General features: G+C 39.0%; 1 protein-coding gene across 8 annotated transcripts in view; it reads left to right on the forward strand.

Annotated features, from left to right (window-relative positions):
• RBMS2 (RNA binding motif single stranded interacting protein 2) overlaps positions 1–25188 on the forward strand; it is a 94899-nt gene that overhangs the window by 1813 nt on the left and 67898 nt on the right. For 6 of the 8 annotated variants that reach the window (XM_077757526.1, XM_077757520.1, XM_077757519.1 and 3 more), the window contains exon 1: positions 19194–19364. The exons of 1 other annotated variant lie outside the window; for it this stretch is intronic. In XM_077757526.1, the coding sequence (XP_077613652.1) occupies positions 19299–19364 (66 nt within the window). In that variant the 5' untranslated portion in view covers positions 19194–19298. Of the gene's footprint in view, positions 1–17688; positions 17757–17857; positions 17934–19193; positions 19365–25188 lie in introns of those variants that run through there. One more of the 8 variants, XM_077757523.1, reaches the window with a different exon arrangement.

A 25188-nucleotide genomic window follows, 5' to 3' on the forward strand; every position in this document is an offset into this window, starting at 1 on the left:
GGTAGTTAAAGCTTGGCAGTGTCCAGTCGTTTTTTTGTTTTGGATTTGAAAAGAACCCATCTAGTTAAATCTGTGCAAAAGTATTAGACAATTGTGACATGCCAGCTAGAAATAAGGGTTTTCGTAAGTGAAAGAAATCTCTGTCATGTCTAATAGGTTTTTAGGTCAGTCCCTGATCGTGCCAGAGTTTTGTGGTATATGGGGGAGGATTGATCTTCATGATTTTGAAACTTAAATCAGAAAAGCTAAATCCTCTGTGGGACAAAATTGGAAACGTGATGTTTAAGGAATGTTTATTATGATTTAGAGATTCTTATTCTAATTTTTAGACTGTAGCTAGAATGTTAATTAGTGTAAGTGAAAGATTATTTCACCTTTAGGGGTTTTTTTCATTAATTTTGTTATGTTAATGTTACTATCGGTGCACATGTCTTCTGCTTTAGTTTTTCCATTTGCAAAGATAATCTTGGATAATTATATAAAATGTAAGTACTAGGAGCTCTAACATAGTCATCTTCCATTCATTCAATGAATGTTTATTCATTGGCCTATGGTGTGCAAGGCCTGGAACTAGGGAATCCAGAAATTAAGCAAAAACAAACACCAGTTTCTGACTGTTGGAAAAAATGAGAAAGCAGTGTTTAAAATTCCCAATGAAAAATGCCAAGATGAAGAGAGATGTAGAAGGAAGTATAAAGAAGTATAATCCTGGGCACCTGGGTGGCTCAGTTTGTTAAGGGCCTGACTTTGACTCAGATCATGATCTCATGGTTTGTGAGTTCAAGCCCCGTATCAGGTTCTCTGCTGTAAGTGTGGAGCCTGCTTGATCCTCTGCCTGCCTCCCCTCTCAAAAATGAACATTAAAAAGGGGGGGGGGGGACACCTAACCAGGGTCAGGGTAAAGGGTAGCTGAGATAAAGGGGAAGGGACCTCAAGAAATGTTGGGTGATGGGAGCCAACTCTTAAAGGGTGAGAAGTGTTTGCTTGGATGGAGATGAGAAGAAAGGTATTTTAGACAGAGCTCTTCAATAACAAACATAGCAAGAGAGGAACATTTGAGGGACTCTAGATCAATTGGTTGGAGTGAAAGTTTGGTTGGGTGTGAGAATGTGTGGATCAGTGAAGCTGAGCATATAGGTGGGTCTCCTCATAAAGAGTATGTATGTATGTATGTATTTGAGTAGGTTCCATGCCCAACATGGGGTCTGAAGGGTCTCAAGCTTTATTGACTGGCCAGCCAGACACCCCTGCATTATGAAGAGTTAAACACTTATGATAACACTGTTTACATTCTAAAGGCAACTTCTTGTCAGTCTTCTTTCTTTTTTTTTTTTAATATTTTTATTTATTTCTAGGAGAGAGAGAGAGAGAGAGAGAGAGAGAGACAGCATGAGCAGGGGAGGGTCAGAGAGTGAGGGAGACACAGACTCCGAAACAGCCTCCAGGCTCTGAGCTGGCAGTCAGCACAGAGCCCAACGCGGGGCTCGAACCCACGAGCCGTGAGATCATGACCTAAGCGAAAGTCGGACGCGCCCCTTTGTCAGTCTTCTTTCAAGGATTTTCTCCTTCACTTGAACTTACCACCCCACTGCTTCACAAAGAAATAATCTATTTCCTGCCATTACACTTATATCCTGTGTTTATCTCTCTAGATACTATTGAAGAGAAATCCTTCCACTACTCAGGTTAATATCTCCACTTACTTTGCTGTATTTTTTGAATTATTTCTCTGTAATGAGTACATCTTTCACCATTTGAATATGTTCAAGTCTTTGCCATCTGAAGAAACAATTACTTGAGTATGTTTTGACTCTGTTTAATTAAATTAAAATATAGGGGCACCTGGGTGGCTCATTTGGTTACTCACTGACATAGGCTCAGGTGGTGATCTCAGTTTGTGAGTTTAAGCTCGCACGCATAAGGCTCTGTGCTGACAGCTCAGAGCCTGGAGTCTGTTTAGGATTCTGTGTCTCCCTCTCTCCCTTCCCCTTCCCTCCTCACACTGTCTCTCTCTTATCTGTATTCATTCCACCAAGTTTTTTGAAAGAGCCATTACACTTACCACTTCTTTATCTTCACTTCTCATTCTGTCTGTGATAGTGGTGAAACTGAGCTGTTGCCACCATTGTGTTGCTTTGAGTTCATAGGCTTAAGGCATTTGTTGGAGTTGAAAGTTTAAATAATATTAATCAAGGCCACTAGGTCGGTTAATACATTTAAATATTGCTAAGTCATCATTAGTAAGCACATGTCTTTGAATAGGATTTAGATTCTGGCTAGAGTAGCACTATGGTGCAGGTACACATATATATATTTTTAATGTTTTATTCTGAGACAGACAGACATCTTGAAAATTTCTCAAGATTTTATGTAATTTGAAAATTTTTATACATCATCCACTTTTGCCTGTCAGTTTGCTAAAAGCTGCTGTTAAAACCCTCTGATCTTTCTCTAAAATTTTTAGAGAAAATAATTTTATTTTTTTTTTACTTTTTTCAAGTTCCTGTTTAAATTCCAGTTAAAATGCAGTATAATATTAGTTTCAAGTGTAGAATTTAGTGAATAATTACTAACATACAACACCCAGTGCTCATCTCAACAAGTGCCCTCCTTAATACCCATCACCCACTTCACCCATTCCCCTGTCCAAATCTGCTAGATAAAACAATTTTAGATTGTCAGGTAATATGTATAGTAAGAGATTTTCAAGATTAAGTATATTTACTTATATGCATTTATTATTCCAGTTTAATTTAGATGAAAAAAATCACAGTAAAAAGTACATAAAGTACCAAATACATTTATGATATATGAAAATTATTATTAACATAATTGCTGTTTTGTGAGAATTATTAAACACAGAAATTGGAAAAAAGTAATATATATGTATTTCTGTGATAGTTATTGACAATACTGGTACTTGATTTAAAATTTTTGTTTTTTAATGTTTATTTTTTAATTTTTTAAAATGTTTTATTTATTTATTTTTATTTCTGAGAGAGAGGAAGACAGCGTGAGTAGGGGAGGGGCAGAGAGAGAGGGGGACACAGAATCCAAAATAGGCTCCAGGCTCCAAGCTGTCAGCACAGAGCCCGACGCGGGGCTCGAACCCACGAACTGTGAGATCATGACCTGAGCCGAAGTCGGACACCCAACCAACTAAGCCACCCAGACGCCCCTTAATGTTTATTTTTGAGAGGGAGCATATGCACTACGGTGGGGGATGGGCAGGGGGGGAGGAAAACAGAATCCCTATGCTGCATCACTAGGTGGGGATTGAACATACCCACTGTGACATCCTGTCCTGAGCTCTGTTGTAATCAAGAGTCAGACACTTAATCAACTGAGCCAGTTAGGTGCCCCTGAATTTTTTCTTAAGTCTTAGTTTTGCACAATTCTCAATCACGTATCTATAGCAGAATTAAAATGATTTAAACCCAGGGAAGTGTATAGGATTAACTGAATTATTATTTTTATAGTTTTATTTATTTTTAAAAGTTTATTTTGAGAGAGAGAGAGTGGGGAAGGAGCAGAGAGAGGGGGAAAGAGGAAATTGGCTCAGGTTATGATCTCACGGTCAGTGAGTTAATCCCCTAGTCAGGCTCTGCACTGCCAGCGTGGAGCTGGATGTTTAAGTTTATTTACTTATTTTGAGAGAGAGAAAGTGTGAGTGGGGTTGGGGCGGGGAGAGAGAGAGAAAGAGAGAGAGAGAGAGAGAGAATCCTAAGAAGTCTCCACACTGTCAGCCTGATGTGGGGCTCGAACTCACCAACTGTGAGATCATGAGTTGAGCCTAAATCTAGTCAGATGCTTAATGAATCGAGCCACCCAGGCACCCAGAATATTTCTTATTGAGTGTAGAAGCTCAAGCAGGGGAAAAATACAGGTCATAAAACTGACCAATTAAAATTCATTGCCAGGACTATTTTCTTTTACAGTTTTATTTATTCATCTGAATTTTGGTTCAAAATTCAGAAGATACAGGGTCACCTGGCTGGCTCAGTCAGTGGAGCATGTGACTCTTGATCTTGGGCTTATGGGTTCAAGCTCCACATTGGGTGTAGGAATTACTTAAAAATAAAATCTTTTAAAAACCCCCACAAAATTTAGAAGGTACAAAAGGGCATATGGTGTAGTTACCCTCCTGTCTGGTCCTATCTACCTACCTACTTTACCTGGAAGCAAATATTGTTATAGTTGTCTGTATATCTTTTCCGTATATATTTTATCCAAATGTAAGCAATTATATATTTTTTTTCTTTTACAAATGGTACCATACTATAAACACTGTTTTGTATTTTTCCTTTAAAAAATTAAAAAAAAATTTTTTTTAATGTTTATTTTTGAGAGAGAGAGAGACAGCATGAGCAGCTGAAGGTCAGAGAGAGAGAGACACACAGAATCTGAAGCAGGTTCAGGCTCTGAGCTAGCTGTCAGCACAGAGCCCGACGTGGGGCTAAAGCCCACGAATCATGAGATCATGACCTGAGCTGAAGTCGGACGCTTAACCCACTGAGCCACCCAGGCGCCCCCTGTAAAAAAATTTTTAGGGGCACCTGGGTGGCTTAATCGGTTAAGCGTCCGACTTCGGCTCAGGTCATGATTTCACGGTTCGTGGGTTTGAACCCCACATCAGGCTCAGTGCTAACATCTTAGAGCCTGGAGCCTGCTCTGGATTCTGTGTCTCCCTTCCTTTCTGCCCCTCCCCTGCTTGTGCTTTTTCTCAGTCTCTGTCTCTCAAAAAATAAACACTTAAAAAAATTAATAAAAAAATATATTATTTTTTTTTTTACTATGGGGCGCCTGGGTGGCTCAGTTGGTTGAGTGTCTAGCTCTTGATTGCAGCTCAGGTCGTGATGCCAGGGATTGAGCCCTGTTTGGGGCTCCACGCTGGGGGTGGAGCCTGCTTGGGATTCTGTCTCTCAAAAAAAAAAGTTCAATAAGATTGTTAGATAAAAGATCAGTATCCAAAATTTAGTACTGTTCCTATACTGAAGTAATAACTATGGCTATTAATTAATTTTTTAATGTTTATTTATTTTTGAGAGAGAGAGTGTGTGGGAGGGGAAGAAGGAGGGGGAGACAGAGGATCTGAAGCAGGGTCTGTGCTGACAACAGGGAGCCCAACCTGGTCTTGAATCCATGAACTGTGAGATCATGACCTGAGCTGAAGTCGGTCCCCTAACTGACTGAGTCACCCAGGTGCTCCTATGCCTATTCTTTAGAAGCTACATTTATGATAGCATTAAAAACTGAAAAGTACATGTGAATAAATTTAAGATGTACAAGGATATTGTAGAGAATTTTTTTTAAGTTTATTTTTTTAGAGAGAGAGTGAGCATGCGGGAGGGACACAGAGAGAGAGAGAGAGAGAGGAGAGAGAGAGAATTTCAAGCAGGCTCTGGACTGTCTTAAGCCCGACATGGGGCTTAAATTCATGTCCCATGAGATCATGACCTGAGCCGAAATCAGGAGTTGGTCACTTAACTGACTGAGGCATCCAGGCACCCCCAAGAAATTATTAAATGGAATATTAAATATTGCAAACTTTTGTCTGGTTCCCATGTTCCCTGCCTCTGATATTCCTGCCTTTGTTTAAGCTCCTCCTCTTGTATATAAATGGGACCTGTAACTTCCTGCTCACAAATAGAATATGGCAGAGGTAACTGTGCCTTGTTGGCGTTCAAGAAGCAAGCGTTGGGGCACCTGGGTGGCTTAGTCGGTTAAGCATCCGACTTCGGCTCAGGTCATGATCTCGCAGTCTGTGGGTTCGAGCCCCACATTGGGCTCTGTGCTGACAGCTCAGAGCCTGGAGCCTGTTTCAGATTCTGTGTCTCTGTCTCTTCTGCCCCTCCCCAGCTCATACTCGCTCTCTCTGTCCCAAAAATAAATAAACGTTAAAAAAAATAAAATAAAAAAGAAGCAAGTGATCATGTTGTGAGCTATCCTCAGGGTAGGGCCACATGACAAGGAACTGAAGGAAGCTCCCAGCCAACACTCAGTAAGAAACTAAGGCCCTCAGTCCAACAGCCTGCAAGGAATTGAATGCCTCCAAAAATCAAGTCAGAGAAGTTGATCTGTCCTAACTTGTGCCTCATGTTAGAGCTGAGCCTTGGGCAACACTTTGATTGCAGCCTAGCTAAGCCATGGCAAGACATCTGACCTATAGAAACTGTCAGATAATAAATTTGTGTTGTTTTGCACCCCTAAGTTTGCAATTATATGGTTATACAGCAATAGATAACTAATACACCATGTTCAGTGGAGGAAAACTCCAGAGTAATTAATAAATTCAATATAGTTCCAGTCAAAATTTCAACAGTTTTGCATAGAATTAATAAGAAACCTAAAAATTTGGGGCGCCTGGGTGGCTTAGTCGGTTAAGTGTCCAACTTTTTTGCTTAGGTCATGATCTCGTGCTTCGTGGGTTCGAGCCCTGCGTCGGGCTCTGTGCTGACTGCCAGCTCAGAGCCTGGAGCCTATTTCAGAGTCTGTATCTCCCTCTCTCTCTGACCCTCCCCTGCTCATGCTGTCTCTCTCTGTCTCCTAGAAATAAATAAAAATATTTTAAAAAAAGAGAAAAAAAAGAAACCTAAAAATTATTTTAAAATAATTATTTAAAATAATTTTAATAAATAATTTACATGATTATTATTATAATTATTTAATGTTTTATTTATTTCTGAGAGAGAGACACAGCGTGAGGAGGGGAGGGTCAGAGAGAGAGGGAGATACAGAATCTGAAACAGGCTCCAGGCTCTGAGCTGGCAGTCAGCACAGAGCCCGACGTGGGGCTCGAACCCACGAACCGTGAGATCATGACCCGAGCCGACATCGGATACTCAACTGACTGAGCCACCCAGGCGCCCCTATACATGATTATTTTTAAATAATAAAATTTTTGTGGAAGATAAAACAGTTTTTATAAAACTGTGTGGCAGGGGCGCCTGGGTTGGCTCAGTTGGTTAAGCCTTAGGCTCTTGATTTTGGCTCAGGTCATGATGTCGTGGTTCGTGAAATCCAGTGCACACATGCTCACTCGCACGCTCTCTCTCTCTCTCTCAAAATAAACATTAAAAAACAAACAAAACCAGCTGTGTGGTTATGATGTGATTAACTTTTTAAGAAACCACCAGTTTTTCCAAGTAGCTGTACCATTTTACTTTTCCATTAGTGATATATGAGGGTTCTAGTTTCTCTACATTCTCATTAACATTTGCTATTTTTTTTTTATTATAGCCATTCTAGTAGGTATCTCATTGTGGTTTTAATTTGTATTTTCCTAATGCCTACTAATTCTCAGCACCTTTTCAGATGCTTGTCATTTGATTGTGAAGTGTCTCTTCAAATATTTTGCCCATTTTTAATTAGGTTTTTGTCTTATTGAATTATAAGAACTCTATATGTTCTAGATACAGGTCTTTTATCAGGTATATCATTTGTAATGTTTTCTTATGGCTGGTGACCTGTTTTTCATTTTCTTATCGGTATCTTATGAAAGTCAAAAGTTTTCAATTTTAAGGAAATCCAGTTTATCATGTTTTTCTTTTATGGCTCATGCTTTTGGTGTTGTCTGAGGGCTCGGCTAGCCCAAAGTCATAAAGATTTTCTCCTATGTTTTCTTGTAGAAGACTGTGATTTTAGTTTTTACATTTAATTCTGTGATCCATTTTGAGTTAACTTTTGTGTATGGTATGATGTAAAGGGTCTAAGTTTTTATTTGGTGTCTTTTGCATGTGGATATCCAATTATCCCAGCACTGTGGAAAAATTCTTTCCTCATTGAATTATTTTGATTCCTTTGTTGAAAATTAATTGACCATAAATATAAGAGTTTCTGGTCTCTATTCTATTGACCTACATTCCTGTACCACTTTCTTTTGTTTGCTTTAGCTTTTAGTAAGCTTTTAAATCAATTAGTGTCAGTCTTTCAACTTTTTTCTTTTTCTTTTTTCAAGCTTTTTTCTTTTTCAAAATTGTTTTGGTTCTCCTAGGGCCTTTGCATTTCCATCAGCTTGTCAACTTTTACAGAGAAACTTGCTAAGATTTTGATAGGAATTGCACTGAAACTGTGTGTGTGTGTATCAATTTGGGGGAAAAATTACCATTTTAACAATTTTTTAATGTATCTCAGTGAATTTTATAATTTTTAGTGTATAGATCTTACATTTGCTTTGTTAAATTTATTTCTAAATATTTAATTCTTTTGATGTTATTATGAGTGGAATTATTTTCTTTTTTTTTGAATGGAATTATTAAATTCATTTCAATCTGTTTCATTGCTAGTGTATAGCTATACTGTTGATTTTTGTATACTTGTAGCCTATGACCTTGCTTGTTTAATTTATTTTAATAGTTTTATTGTGAGTTGCTTAGGATTTTCTACATAGGCAGTTATGTTGTTTATGAATAAAGATGATTTTATTTCTTCCTTTCCAATCTAGATGTCATAGCTATTTGGTTTTGTTGTTGTTTGATAGCTTTTTCTTAGCACATTGTGTAGAAGTTCTAGCATAATGTTGACTAGAAATTATGCTAGCAGACACCCTTGCCTTGTCCTTAATCTTGGGAGGAATGCATTCAGTCTTTCAGCAATAAGCATTATGTTAGCTGTAGGGTTTTTGTAACTCTTCCTTATCTATCAATTGAGGCAATTCCCTTCTATTATTTTTATTTATTTATTTTTTTAAATTTTTTAATGTTTTATTTATTTCTAGGAGAGAGAGAGAGACAGCGTGAGCAGGGGAGGATCAGAGAAAGAGGGAGTCACAGGCTGAAACAGGCTCCAGGCTCTGAGCTGGCAGTCAGCACAGAGCCCAACGCGGGGCTCGAACCCACGAACCGTGAGATCATGACCCAAGCGAAAGTCGGACGCTTAACCGACTAAGCCACCCAGGCCTCCCCCAATTCCCTTCTATTATTAAGAGATTGTATCATGAACAGATAGATTTTGTTAATTGCTTGTTCTGCATCTACTGAGATGATCCATGGATTTTCTCCTTTATTAATATGCCATATCATGTCACTTGATTTTTGGATGTTTAACCAGTCTTGCATTCCTGGAATAAATAGCAGTTGGTCATGGTGTATAAACCCTTTTTTTAAATATGTTTGAGTTCAGTTTACTAATATTTTGTTAGGGCTTTTTATATCTGTATTCATAAAGGATATTTGATATTTGTATATAGTTTTTCTTAAAAATTTAAAAAAATATTTATTTTTGAGAGACCGCATACGATCAGAGGACGGGCAGAGAGAGAGGGACACACAGAATCCAAAGTAGGCTCCAGGCTCCGAGCTGTCAGCACAGAGCCCAATGCGGGGCTTGAACCCACAAACCGTGAGATCATGAGCTGAAGTCAGACACTTAACCGACTCAGTCACCCAGGCGCCCCAATTTTAGCATTTTTTTTAAACTTAAAAAAAAATCTTTATTCAAAAGAAGTAAAAGGTAATCTTTATTCAACTTTTAACCATCACCAGGGCGCCCGGGTGGCTCAGTCAGTTAAGTGTTCGACTTCGGCTCAGGTCATGATCTCACGGTTCATGGGTTGGAATCCTGCATTGGGCTGTGTGCTGACAGCTAGCTCAGAACCTGGAGCCTGTTTTGGATTCTGTATCTCCCTCTCTCTCTGACCCTCCCCTGCTCATGCTGTGTCTCTCTCTCTCTCAGAAATGAATAAAACGGTTTTAAAAATTTCAGAAAAAAAACTTTTAACCATCACTAGTAGGCACTAACAAACATTGATTTTTTTAAAATTTATTTTTAATATTTTTTAATTGACTCATTTTAAAAGTATACTTTTGGGGGCACCTGGATGGTTCAGTTGGTTAAGCATCCGACTTTGGCTCAGGTCATGATCTCCGGGCTCCTGGGTTTGAGCCTGCATTGGGCTCTGTGCTGACAGCTTGGAGCCTGGAGCCTGCTTTGGATTCTGTGTCTCCCTCTCTTTCTATGTCCCTCCCCTGCTCGTGCTCTGTCTCTCTCTCTCTATCAAAAAAAAAACATTTTTAAAAAGTATACTTTAATGATTGCTAGTACATTTACAAAGTTCTGCAACCATCACAACAATCTAATTTTTTAAGATTTATTTATTTTGAGAGAGAGCAAGTGGGAGCAGGCAGAGAGAGAATCCCTGTCAGCACAGAGCCCAATTTGGGGCTGGCTCCCATGAACCCTGAGATTATGACTTGAGCTGAAATCTAGAGGTGGATGCTCTACCTGCTGAGCCATCGAGATGCCCCACAACAATCTAATTTTTTAAAAGTAATTTCTATGCCAGATGGGCTTGAACTGATGACTTTGAGAGTTGAATGCATGCTCTATTGATTGAGCTTAGCCAGGTGCCCCTAATTTTAGCATATTTTTATACTCAGCATATTTTAGTAAGTTGATAATAATGACTCTACATTAACATATAAAGAAAGAAATTTACCATTCGCCACCTAAAATTTAGTGAGTTGGCTCTGATTATCACCACTGCAGGTTATTTACTTAGATTTGTAGTAAGGAGGGGTGCCTGGGTGGCTCAGTTGGTTAAGTGTCTGACTTCAGCTCAGGTCATGATTTTGCAGTTCGTGGGTTCGAGCCCTGCATCGGGCTCTGTGCTGACAGCCAGCTTAGACCCTGGAACCTGTTTCAGATTCTGTGTCTCCCTCTCTCTCTGACCCTCCCCTGCTCTCTCTCTCTCTCTTTCTCTCTCAGAAATAAATTTTAAAACATTAAAAAAAGATTTGTAGTAAGGAATAAGATGGGTTTATTAAGACAATTACCATGTTAAAATATTCAGTTTGAAGAAGAAAAGATGGATTGTGATACTCAACATAGCGTAGTGCAAATATCATGTATAGGTAAAAAAATACATCGTGTACTTGTAAAATACTTTATAATTGACAAAAGTACTTTTACAATCATTATCCAATTTGACTGTCATAATAATCCCTGAGAGATACTGTGCCCATTTGGTAGAAGGGAAAACTGATGTTTAAAAAGATTAAGATTTTCAGAGTGCCTAGCTGACTCAGAACATGTGACTTTTTATCTTGGGGTGTAAATTCGAGTCGCATGTCGGGTGTAGAGATTACTTAAAAATCTTTAAAAATTTTCACATTTTCTAATTTAACACAGAAAGTGGTAGAGCTGGCTTTAAGTTTCAAACTTCTGGTCTAAGTGTGTACAAATTCTATGCTTTGTTTTCCTGGTATTTGCTAAAGGTTGCATGACCCATATCACCCAGGAGGCGGCAGTGTTATCTTAATATTCATTGGGAATTCATTTTCTCATTGGAGGTAACTTACAAGGAAGTGAAAGTTGTGTTCTTTCAGCTAATTCTTTCTCTTTAAGTTTATTTATTTTGAGAGAGAGAAAGCTTGAGTAGGGGAGGGGCGGGGAGGGAGATAGAGAATCCCAAGCAGACTCTACACTGTCATCATGGGGCCCCATGCAAGGATTGAACCCATAAACTGTGAGATCATGACCTGAGAGGTAATCAGACACTTAACCTACTGAGCCACTTAGGCACCCCTCTTTCAGTTAATTTTTGAGCATAAATTGTATTTGGGCGTTAAAAAAGTAAAGTTGGTGCCTCACTATCTGGGTGCAAGAAATGGGAGGTCAAGCCGAATTAAAAAGCCTCCTGAGGGTCACCTGGCTGGCTCAGTCAGTTGAGCATAGGATTCTTAATTTCGGCTCAGGTCATGATCCCAGGGTCCTGGGTTTGAGCAAGCCCTGTGTCTGTGCTCCCACAGGCACGTGTGTGCGCGCGCGCTCTCTCTCTCTCTCTCTCTCTCCCAAAAAAAAAAAAAAGGCCTGCTGAAATTTTGTACATAATGTTATAGGAATACAAACTTATGATAGACCTTTTGATGTGATGTCTTGCTTTTCTTTTTTTAGTTTTTGAGAGACAGGGAGAGAGGGAGAGAGGGAGGGGGAGGGACAGAGAGAGGCAGAGACAGAATCCAAAACAGACTCCAGGTTCTGAGCTGTCAGCGTAGAGCTTGGCACGGGATTCAAACTCACAAACCACGAGATCATGACCTGAGCCAAAGTGGGACGCTTAACTGATTGAGCTACCCAGGCGCCCTAGTTTTTTTAATGTTTATTTTTGAGAGAGAACACGAGCAAGGCAGAAAGAGAGGGAGAGATAGAATCCCAAGCAGGCTCCACGCTCTGAGCTGTTAACACAGAGCCTGACGCAGGGCTCAAACCCATGAACTTGTGAGATCATGGTCTGAGCTGAAGTGAGACACTTAACTGACGAGCCACCCAGGCACCCCTGTTTTTAACTTTTTGAGGAACCTCCATGCTGTTCTCCACAGTGGCTACACCAGTTTGCATTTCCAACTATGCATGAGGGTTCCTATTTCTCCATATCCTCATCAACACTTGTTTCTTGAGTTTTTGATTTTAGCCATTCTGACAGATGTAAGGTGATATCTCAGTTTGATTTTGATTTCCATTTTCCTGATGATGGGTGATGTGGAACATCTTTCCATGTGTGTCTACAGCTGTGGTTTTATATAAATCTTCTTGTTTCCATTATAAGTTTATTCCTAGAAATATTGCCCAGTGCAATTTAAGAATAGGCCAAAATATTGTTCATCACTGCTACTTGAGTAGCAGCTTTATCAGAGCTGGTTTGAGGAGAATAGTTGAACTTTCACCTCTGGAATCCTAGCATTATTCCTTTATACGTCTGACCTCAAAATATATATTAGAATTTTTATTTTTATTTTTTAAATTAAAAATTATTTTAAAGTAGGCTCCACACCCACATGGTGCCTGAGCTCTCCACAGACTGAGCAAGCCAGGGGCCCCTATCAGAATTTTTAATTTTATAAGCAAATCAGATTGGTATGGAAAGGAGTTTGAATTGAGAGGCAGAAAGTCTGGATTCTGATGTCAGTTATGTCATTATTTGACATGTCATGACCTTTGTAAGTGAGTTTACCTCTTTAGGTTTGTTTTCTTATCTGAAAATGAGAGAGGACAAAGGAAAAGAACTATCCAATTAATTGGTATTCTGACTCTTCATCATCTCCACAGTCTCACACTTTTCACAATGTTAGGTTTAACTGTATGAAATTGCTAGTGTTGAGCTATTTGAAGACATTTGTATTTGACCTCTAGAGACAACCATTTGTTTAACCTAGTTGTTAAATTCAGTTGTGGTCCCTATTGGGATCATCTGAGTTATTTATTTTAGGAATAGCTGCGGCCATGTAAAATTAATTTGTCAGGTGTGAAGGAAATATACGTTTAAAGAATATAATATTACCATATAATCTATCTAGTCTATTCTTGATATGTATAGAATCCAGTCTAGTCTGTTCTTTCTACATTACGCTAATTTTCTGGCCTAGTGATTCAAGGTGATTTGATTCCTGTATTTCTTTAGTGTTTGGCAAGGGAAAAGTCTACTTGAAAATTTTGGCAGGATATTCCTTACAGTAAGTTTTGGCCACCAATATCTGTTGCTAGAGGAGAGGAGAACATACTATAAGCGCTGATATCCAGAGTGTGAATTAGATAATTCTTCAGAGTTGTCTTTTTCCCTGTTTTCCAATGAATTGAGTTAAGGAGTTAAGCCAGCCTTCCTCAATTTCTAGTTTTTAGCCAATTTTGTCATTCCATCCTACATCAGAAGCAGGTGGGACTAAATTTTTCTTTGTTGTTTGATGCAAATCCTTAAGTTTTCCTGCTTAAGGAAGCTGATGTGTTAAATGAACTCTTTTTTTCACTTCTTCCTAAGGCATTATCTCATCTTTTTACTGCGAAATATTCAACTTTTTGGTATGTTTCCAATACCTATTCTTTGGGCACAAAAATTACTCAAAGGGAGAAAAGATAATACACAAGAGAGTATTAATAGCTGGGTGGAAGTAGGGTGAGGGGAGCATCCTTGGCCCTAATATTTTGTTTCTGAACCAAATTGAGAGTTTCACTAGCAAACTGCCCTGTCTCCCTGCTTTCATATGCATGTGCTACTTCAGCCTGGCTCCATTTGGATGTCTATCTAGGGCTAGCACATCTGCAGGTAATACATTCTTTTGAGTTCTCCACCCTGATGGGGAAGGTCTGATATTTGCATGCAAACACCTTTCAACATACAAATCAGGGTTAATCTAGCCCAAGCCCTTTTACTTGAGACACTTATTTAAAAGTGTTGGTTTTCTAGAGAAGTAAAAACTCAGTCTATCTTGAGTCAGAGGTACAAATATCTCTTTCCAAGAGATTTCCAGTAACTCCTGTATTTTACTTTTTCCTCTCAGAACAACTCTTGAGTGCTGGGCCCATGAGAACCAAGAATTTGAAAGGCATTGACTAGATCTGGAAAAATGTAGGCAATATAATAAGCAAAACAGCTGGGGGTAGGCATCAAAATAGACACAATGGAAGAAATAGGATTCTTCTTCCTCTCATATGCCTCCTGAATCTAACCATAGAACTCTGTTATATTTTCTATCACTTCCACAAAATTCCATTACCTCCTTTAAAAATATACTTACCAGAGGGGCCCTGGGTGGCTTAGTCGGTTAAACATCTGACTTCTGCTCAGGTCATGATCTCATGGTCCATGAGTCAAGCCCTGAGTTGGGCTCTGTGCTGACAGCTTGGAACCTAGAGCCTGCTTTGGATTCTGTGTCTCCCTCTCTTTCTGCCTCTCCCCTGCTTGCCCTATGTCTCTCTCTCAAGTAAATAAAAACAAACAAAAATGTACTTAGCCAGAATAAAGAAGGTAGTTTGCAGTCTTATTGGTGCTCTTTTACATAATTAGCCTTTAGCATCAATTCATAAACGTAGGTCATTTTACTTCTATGGCCTTGAACTCTTAGACTTCAAAAATCTAAAGTCTATTAAAAAATTGTTTTTAACATTTATTTATCATTAAGAGACAGAAAGAGACAGAACATGAGCATGGGAGGAGCAGAGAGAGGGGAAGACACAGAATCCAAAGAGGCTCCAGGCTGTGAGCTGTCAACACAGAGTCCGACTTGAGGCTTGAACTCACCGTGAGATCATGACCTGAGCCAAAGTTAGATGCTCAACCGACTGAACCACCCAGGCACCCCTAAAGTCCATTTTTTTAAATGTTTTTTTAAAAAAGTTTTTTTTTTATTTTGAGAGAGAGAACGTGCACATGTGAGCAAGGGACAGACAGAGAGAGAGAATCCCAAGCAGGCTCTGTGATACCAGAGCAGAGCTGGATGCAGGGCTCAAACCATGAAAGGTGAGATCATGACCTGAACCGAAACAAGGACTTGGTCACTTAACCAACTGAGTCACCCAGGTGCCCTTTAGATGTGGAGTTTGTTCTGCCAGTCTTCAAGTTAATTTCTGGGGCTATGGATGATAATGATAGTTATCTAGTTGTATTCATGAGATAAGCCTAGGGTCCTCCGACTCTGCTTCCATCTTCCAACTTCCTCCTGATACTGCTCCTTTTAGAGGAGAGAAATGGTATTAAATCTTAGGATGCATGAAAATTCTACTTTTTTTCCTTTTCATGTTTTTTCCCCCTACATCTGTTTCTATTTCTTGGAGTAGTAGCACTCCAGAAAATTGGGGGCTAAGGTGTCTTTAATGAGCTTTGTTTTTGTATTATTTTGTTTCCTTTTTTTCTAGAGATAAGAAATGTTTCACCAATTTTCAGGAGATCAGAGTTAAGAAAATAATTTTTATTTATTTATTTTTTTTAATAGTTTATTGTCAAATTAGTTNAATAATTTTTAAATGTTTATTTACTTTGAGAGAGAGCAAGTATGACTGGGGGAAGGGCAGAGAGAGGGAGAGAGAGAATCCCAAGCAAGCTGCACACTGCCAGCGCAGAGCCTGATGCAGGGCTTGATCCCACAAACTGTGAGATCATGAACTGAGCTGAATCAGGAGTCGGACACTTAACCAACAGAGCCACCCAGGTGCTTAAGAAAATAATTTCTGGGAGTGCTTGGGTGGCTCAGTCAGTTAAGCGTCCGACTTGGGCTCCGGTCATGATCTCGCAGTTCGTGGGTTTGAGCCTCACATCAGGTTCTGTGCTGGCAGCTCAGAGCCTGGAGCCTGTTTCAGATTCTGTCTCTCCTTCTCTCTCTCAGCCCCTCCCTCACTCATGCTCTGTCTCTCTCTCTCTCAAAAATAAAAACTATAAAAAAAAAAGAAAATAATTTCTGAATGATCAGACTGTTTGCTTATAAAAGGAGGGAAATGAAATTGGATGGGTGATTCCTGAAATTTCTTACCTCGTATTTCCAGTTATAAAGTTTAGCCTGCCTAGTCCTAGTATAATCTTTTGAATGTAATTAAGATACAAGTTTTTGGAAGTATTTGCTTCAGATTATCAAATCTGGGTTATACAATATCCAGAGGGATACATGCTGGGAGATAACAGAGTAATTAATTATAAAGGAGCTAATATCTATTGAGTGTTTACCAAGTGCCAGGGACCTTCCTAAGGGGCTTATTATGTATTGCTGTATTTCATTTCATGATAATTTTAGGAAGTAGTTACTATTTACTCTATTTTATAGATGAGAAAAAATTCAGATATATGAGGTTATTTTTAGTGTCTGTAAATGACATGTGAGGTTATTTTCAGTGTCTGTAAATGACAGGACTGAACTAGAGCTTAGATTTGATTCCAAAGGCTAATGAAGTAGGTATTTTTTCCATTTTGCAAATGAGTGAATTAGAGATGTTAAATACCCTGGCATAAGGTCACATAAGTAAACTAACAGAGGTGTCAGCATTTGAACTCATGTCTACCTGTCTCTAAAACTCATGGTTTTAACTATTTTAAATTCTGAAATATCGCTGAGTATTAATGAATGCAGTAGGAAAACAATACATTGAGAATGTTAGGATTTTTTAAATGTTTATTTATTTTGAGAGAGCATGCACCCATATATGTGTGAGCTGGGGAGGGGCAGAGAGAGGGGGAGAGAGAATCCCAAGCAGGCAGTGTGTGGCTCTCAACACAGAGCCAGATGTGGGGCTTGTTGTGGGGTTTGAACCCACACAAGGCGAAATCAAGAGTCAGACACTTAACTGAGCAACCGAGGAGCCCTAAGAATGTTAGAGATTTTTAAAAAATTAAATTAGGTTGACTGGTATTATAAATCAGGCCTTAAAGATTAAGGTTTTTGTGCCACATTGTTAGATTAAGGGAGAAGACATCAACTAAGGGTTTAAATGGCATGGATAACTTGGCATATAATGAATGAAAATCTGTGAGGAAAGAAAAGGGACTTAAAAACATATATGGTAGTGCTGAGAGATACCTATAGTAATTTATTTATTGCATTTGGCCTCTGTTCTTCCAATCTCGGTTGCAGTTCCCACACTGAGGCTGTTCCCACCCTTCCTGTGTCCCTTGAGCTGAGCAGGCACTTCCTGTCCTATTGGAAATGAAAGTTAGAGCTTGGGGGTGGTATGTGGTATGTGTGTATTTTTTTGTAGAATGTTAGTACAGTCGGTCCCATTATCATAGCAAAAAGGTGACAGGAAAACTGGAATAGAGACTACTGGGACTTCATTTAAGAAAGGGTTTGAGCTTAATGTTTGTTGTGGCAAAGCAGATAGGGTTAATTTAAGAGAGCATCTGTGATGGCACAAGGTGACCTGAAGAAGGGATTTTAAGGCTTTAATTCTGTATTCCTGTTCCATTTGGATTGGTAGGAATTACTGGGTGTCATTCTTGAATTTTTGGTTTCCTACATATTATTAAGCTATTTCCACAGGACATTACTTTGGAACTGTTAGAGGTGAGTGTTGTCTCAATTGTGTTAGGTTCTTCTTCCCTGAGAACTTTGTGTTTGTCTTCTCTGTAAAGCATATGTTTTTTATAGTTATTTTTTCCCTACAGCTCTACAGCTCAGAGACAACTTGAAGCAAACATCCCAACTCTGTGAACTTTAGTTTGGGCATAAATTCCAGGTTTGGTGAGTAACTCTTAACTGTTTCAGCTTCATGGACCTTGAAGACTAAAAAATGGTGGGATAAAGAATCAAACAAGATAGCTTACAGTTGTTGAAGAACTGCTAGGTAGGCAATTTTATCTCAGTAAAGCTGGGGGGAAAGCAAAGAAATCACTAGGCACCAAGTTTCATGGCATAGTTCAGTTTGATAAGTCCTTCTTAAGTATGAAATCATGCCTGGGGGAATGTGAAAAGGGGTGAGAGGAATCAGCCCACCAGCATGACTCAAGAGGAATAGAACTACCCAAGGATCTGAAACTAGTTATTTCCCAGTCTGTCTCTGATCTTTGGTGAGCTCTTCTGTTTGTTCTTTGTGCATTATGATCACTATAAGTATAAAGTGTGGGAAAAATCGTGCGCTCATCTCAAGTATTCTTTTTTTTTTTATGTTTTATTTATTTTTGAGAGAGAGAGAGACAGCATGAGCAGCGGAGGATCCGAGGGAGAGAGAGAGAGAGAGAGAGACAGAATAGGAAGCAGGCTCCAGGCTCTGAGCTAGCTGTCAGCACAGAGCCCGATGCGGGGTTCAGACCCATGAACCGCGAGATCGTGACCTGAGCCGAAGCTGGAAGCTGGACGCTTAACCGACTGAGCCACCCAGGCGCCCCTCAAGTATTCTTTCTCAGTGGACTTGTCTTCACGTGTTCTCTGAGGCAGTGTATCCCAGTGGCCTCTTTAAAATCAAACTTGAGGGGTGCCTGGGTGGCTCAGTTGGTTAAGTGTCAGGCTTCGGCTCAGGTCATGATCTCACTGTGGGTTCGAGCCCCGTGTTGGACTCTGTGCTGACAGCTAGCTCACAGCCTGGAACCTGTTTTGGATTCTGTGTCTCCCTCTCTCTCTGACCCTCCCCTGCTCATGCTGTCTCTCTCTCTCTCTCAAAAATAAATAAAACATTAAAAAAAATAAAGTCAAACTTGAAAGCTTTTTCTAAATCTTATATTTCTAAGGGGGAAAAAGTCCTCAGTGTCTTTTCAGGGGAAACAGAACTTGTTCATATGGGAGAAGGGATGGAGTTGAAAGGGGTAGACCTAAGAACTTTTCTTTTGCTTTAACTACTAAGACTGTGGAAAAAAAAATAATAAATAACATCTTGGGCATTAGGACCCAGTGGAAGTGCCTCATTCAGACTCTTGGTTAACTTCTCTCAGTGACGTAAACAAGCAGCCCCAGCTCATTCTCTACCGCCCCCCCATCCCTCTCCCTCTTGCTCCTTTTCTCCCCCTTTCTCCTCCCCCTCCCTTTTCCCTCTCATTTTCTCTTTCCCCCTCTCTTCCCCCTCCTTTTCCCTCTCCCTCTTCTCTCTCTCAGCTCCCTTACATTAAAGAGAAAATGCTGCTATCAGTGACTTCCAGGCCTGGGATTTCGACTTTTGGCTATAACAAGAACAACAAGAAGGTAGGGAAAAGTGCCTTTTTGGAATCCAGCTACTTCCTTTCCTGGGGATCCGGGAGTGCCCTTGGCTTTAACATTCTTCTTAAGAAGGGAACGGAATTCCTGTCTCCACTCAGTGCCTCTCCCTTTTCCACACTTCTTTCTGCATCTTTTCTCACCTGGTTTTGAAGTTCCAGCAATTTATAGTCCCTGTGTATGAGGCCTGAGAAGGCAGGGGAATTAAAAACAAATCAAGGTTGCAAGTTTGTATCTTTGTGAAATGAAGTTAGTTTGACTTCCTGCTGATATACCCAGTCTCCACTGGAATAATAATGTCATCTCAAACCCTGGTCCCCTGCTCACTCTCTCTGAGATTATTTTTATCTTTTTGAATAAATGTTTTTCCTTCTCCCTCCCAACCTTCCTTTCTACCCACTCAACCAGGATTATCAGGTGGGGGAAATATAATCACAACAGCTTCATCAAGAATGGAGTACACTCTTCCAGACTAGAGACTCTGTCCCACCTAGCCATAGGGAAGGAGTGTTAAGAGAAGACATACCTTGGGATTAAGGCAGAAAGCTCTGTGATTCTTTGGGTTCTGCTGCTGAGCTGCTGCTTGGACCTCTGCTGATAGCCAGGCCCAGCAAGGATCCTTGGAGGTTTTTTTGTTTTTGTTTTTGTTTTTTAATTAACTCAGAGTTGCCAGAGAATTGTGCTGTGCTTGGGCACATGGGCAGTCTAATGAGAGGTAGATAGTCATGTCCATATTTACCAGGGAGTATCCTTGGCAGTTTCTTGGCATTTCAAGGCGCACAGTGCTGATCAGGAGGAACTTCATGCTGTAGGAGAAAGACCCTGTAGCTTTCCTCTTGGCATTGTAGCTGTTCTTTGAAGAAAAAAGATGACATAGATATGTAGGGATCTTTTGCCCACCTGATGGAGTGTTAGAGAGTGCAGGAAAGATTCCTGCTGCTTTCGTATAACTAAAGATGCTACTATAGTAAAGTGTCTGATCAAGGCAGTCGGTAAATGTTTAGACCCAAAACACTTAGAATCCGTTTGTAATGGCATTCATTCTGGTTTATATCCTTAAGAAAGATGGGTCAATATACATTTGTTATCAGTAATAGAAATACACATATTAATATACGATTTTTAAAAAAAGTTTTGGGGTGCTTAGGTTAAGATCTGACTCTCGGTTTCCTCTCAGGTCATGATCTCATGGTTCATGAGTTTGAGCCCCGCGTGGAGCTCTGCACTGACAGCAAGGAGCCTGCTTGGGATTCTCTCTCTCCCTCTCTTTCTGCCTGTCCCCTGCTCTTGCTCTCTCTCTCTCTCTTTCTCAAAATAAACTAAAAAGAAAAAATAAGTTTTATTTAAGTAATCTCTATACCCAACATGGGGCTTGAACCCATGACCCCAGGATCAAGAGTTAATGCTTTTCCAACTGAGCCAGCCAGGTGCTCCATGAATATATAATTTTGATAGAAGGACATTACATCTGTTTTTATTCCTTTCCAAATTCATATAATACTATATGAAACTTTCCTTTTTAATTTTTTTTCTCTCCAAGTCTCTCAGGTTACCCAGACCCATTAAAGTAAAGTAAAATGAATTCCAGAAGTTAGGTTTTTTTTTCCTCTTAGGGGTTTCATGTATTTGATGCTCTCTAAATTAGCTCTCTTCACTCCCTTTCCACCTTGTAGTACAGGAAACATTTAACCAGCTTTTAAATCTAGGGTGGCATAAGGGACAAAGAGGCATAATTATGGACTTGGATTCAAATATCATATCTCTTATAACTTAAAAGGCTTGAGAAACAATTCAGGAAACATGGTTAGATACTTTTGTATTCGTCAAGAATTCTTTTGGTTCTTGGGGCACCTGGGTGACTCGGTTGAGCATCTGACTCTTGATTTTTGGCTCAGGTCATGATTCCAGGGTTGTGGGATTGAGCCCCGCGTCAGGCTCTGCACTGAACTTGTTGCCTGCTTGGGATTCATTCTCTCTCCCTCTCTCTCCCTTCCTCTGTCCCTCTTGTCCCTCTATCCTGCTCACACATGGGTTTCTCTCTCTCTCTCTTTCTTATTTCCTCAAATTAAAAAAAACCCAAAAGAATTCTTTGGGGTTTTATACGCCTGTTTATGGTGACCTCACTTTGTGGCAATGTATAGGACTCCTTGTGTAAATATGTCGGTTGGTGAATATTGGGTATATTTAAAACATTACTACGTTGCTCTTTGTCTTTGTGTTCATTTCTCTTTTAGGAAGAATGTTTGGATGGATTTTTTTATGTAATTTGTAAATTTTTATACCCATAACTTTTGTTTTTAGTAATAAATTTAAGACCTGCCCATTAAAAAAAGTTAAGCATAAAGAGGTATATAAAATAAAAAGTTATTTTATTAACCTGAAGTTCCTTACCCAAATCCCACCCCTCAAGGAAAATAACTGGTAGCAATTTGGTGTATGTATCCTACCAGGCTTTTCTGTGACAAGATAAAGTTTTAATTTTGACATTGGCTTATTTGCCATTTCTATTAAGAGCTCAGTTTCTCAGGTAGATAAAGTCTATATAATAAAGTTCTTGGACTGGTCCAAAATGTTTTTAAAAACTGGAATAAAGAACAATCAAAGTTTAAACTTTTGAAAAATACAAATTATAAATATCTGCTTTTATTGTCCATCATGTTATACAAAAATCTAGATATAATAGATTTATAGAGATCTGCTTTCTTTAAGGGTATTTTTACATCATAATTTACTGTAGTCATTACTTCTAGTTTGTAGAGTAAAAAATAATTGCTAGTGAGCTCAGAAAAGCTATTTTTACCCAGTGTTGTGACTTGCTTGAAAGTGTATCAGTTTTATTTACTTGACTTTAACAAGTAGGCTTGTTTTATTTTGAAACATACTCATGTACTTCACTTGTCAGGGTTTTTGTTACCCGAGGAGTCTATGACAGTTTTCTTATTCTTTTTTGGCTGTGGTAAATATAGGAATATAGTCAAGGAACGTATAATTCCTAATAAAGGCAGATTCTTTCTCAAGATGTAGTGTTGAATATTCATTCTTTTCTCTGGAATTAAAATAGTCACAGAAGGGGGGAATGTGGATTTCAAAGACTGATTCTACAAAACAAGGTAGTACATGTTGTAAAAACAGCTGTTTTAATGGCCTTCACTTACTCTTTAGTTCATTAAAAAAATTTTAAGTAAAAAGATCAGACTTCTAGGATCTCAACTCTTTTCTTCAGTGTCAGAAAGAGTAGCCTCAGTAGAGAGATTTGAGTATAGGTAAAATTGAAAGAGGCAATGTTTGGAACTGAAGGAATCTCAGACTTGTAAAGGGCCTAACCACGCCTTCCCTGACATCATCTTACTGGCATGTGTTATTATAATTTAACTCCTCAGAGCATCAACAACTATTTCCTGTGGAAAAAAAAGAAAAGAGATTGTGTTTAACTTGGGATAACTTGCCTTCCCCAGCCTATTTTGCATAAATTTTTATTTCCTCTTGATCTTAATTGAAGATCGGTGAGGGGGTTGGAAGCAATGATGAGAGTAGAACGGACTGCTGGGCATTGTCAGATATTCACTGTTTGAAAAGCATGAGTTACATGAAATTTTTAAGTGTTTGCTTAGGAGAGAAGCAGTGCTATAAATGTTTGTATTTATAACAGGGAAAGATAATTTTATGTGTTTACTTCATATTCAGTTAGTTTCCTTCAAATCAAACTTAGTAGAACTGAGGATTAAGAATGTTTAGGTCTAACATCTCTTGTCTGGAGGTGGCTATTCGGTTTTGGTAATAAAGTTGACTCAGTTAAAGTTTAGTTGTAATGTCTCTCCGTTGATTCCTCCTTTACATTTTGAGCACTACTACACTAATTTATGCACTCAGTACTGATTGTCTTTTCTACAGTAATAAGTATCCCACATGATCTCCTTGCCTCCTGTTTCTCCACCCCCTACCCATGCCCCCCAAATAACTTTATACTTACTGCTAATATAGTCTTTCAACATACCACCGGTCTAGTGCTGAGCATTTCTTGTATAAAAACCTTTAATGGCCATATATTACGTGCTAAACAAAGTCCAGATCCCTAGCCCAACACCCACTATTTATCCAGCCTTTTCTTATCTTCCCCACCTAGTCCCCTGATTCCGCACTACCTTCACTCTGCCCCACCCAGTCAGTTGTTTTATCTGCAGTTCTCTGGATATACCCTTTATATATATATAATATATATATTTTTAATTCCATAAGAAAATATGCAGTAAGACATAAAAATACAAGAAACAGGATGTCATAAAATATAGATGACCATAAGAGGTCAGAAGGAATTAAAATACAGTTGTGCAAACCATAAAGTTTTATCCTGGAAGATGAGGACTGAAGATTAGCCATTGATTTTTGTCACTGCAGAGGTGGTTAGTAATTTTGACAAGCAGTTTCAGAGTAGGGAGCAAAAGAAAGGTTGGAGTGGGTTGATAATTGTAAGAAGGTAATGTAGTATAGGTGCTATGTATAGATTAATTGTTTAAGAACTTTGAGATGGAGAGCAGAACCCAATTAAAAAATGGGCAAAAGATATGAATAGAAATTTCTTTAGAGATCTACAAATAGCCATGAAAAAGGTGCTCAGCATCATTAGCTATCAAGAAATGCAAATCAAAACCACAATGAGTGAGATACTACTTCATGTCCACTAGGATGGCTGTAATTAAAAAAAACAGCTAATAATGTTGAGTATTAGACTCTTGATACACTGCGTGTGGGAATGTAAAAAAAATGGTGCAACTTTTTTGGTAAAGGATTTGGTGGTTCCTTAAGAGGTTCAGCATACTCCTAGGTATATACCCAAGAGAAATTAAAACATGTCCACACAAAAACTATACACCAGTGTTCATAGCAATATTATTCATAATAGCCAAAAGGTAGAAGCAAGCCAAGTATCACCAACTGATGAGCAGATAAATAAAATGTTGTATATACCCCTACAGTGGAGTGTTTGGGAATTTTATTCATCAGTCAGAAGGAATAGGGTACTGATACATTCTACAAAATGGATGAACCTTGAAAAATACTATGCTAGAACAAAGATGCCACTCAAGAAAGCACACATATTTTATGCTTCCATTTATTTATATGAAATGTCTAGATAGGAAAATCTATGGAGACAGAAGGCAGATTAGTGGCTGCCTAGGTCTGGGGGAGAGGGTGATGGTTGGGGGTAAATGGGGAGTGACTAGTATTGGGTATTGGGGTTTTTTTGGGGTAATGAAAATGTTCTAAAATTGATTGTGGTAGTGGTTGCTTAAGTGATCTAAATACCATTGAATTTATACTTTAGGTGGCTGATTACATGATATATAAATTATATGTCAGTGAAGTTGTATTTTAAAAAGATAAGGAACAGAGAAATGAGATAAAGGCAGAAAGAGGATGGGGTGATATTGAGAGAATTTTCTTAAAGATGGGATATATGGGAGCTAAAATGTAAAAAGGATCATGGCAAAGTACTTGATTCTTATTTTCTAAATACATATGTGCCTATTTGTGTTCCTTCTTCCCTGTGATCCTTTTATTTTTGTTGTGCCTCATGCATTCAGCCTCTGATCCTTTGTTGTTGTTGTCCCTTAATTTTGGAATGGCCTTTCTGTTCATTTGTTGAGTCCGCCCGCATTCATTAAACTGCTCCAGTGTGCTAGGCCCTGGGGCTACAGCATGATTGAGGCTGTTCAGTAGCTCTGAGTTAAAACTGACTTTTAAATGGGGCGCCTGGGGGGCGCCTGGGTGGCTTAGTTGGTTAAGCGCCCGAGACTTTCCGCTTAGGTCATGA

The sequence above is a fragment of the Crocuta crocuta genome, unplaced genomic scaffold (assembly GCF_008692635.1).
Source record: "Crocuta crocuta isolate KB4526 unplaced genomic scaffold, BGI_CrCroc_1.0 scaffold549, whole genome shotgun sequence".
NCBI classification, from domain to species: domain Eukaryota; kingdom Metazoa; phylum Chordata; class Mammalia; order Carnivora; family Hyaenidae; genus Crocuta; species Crocuta crocuta.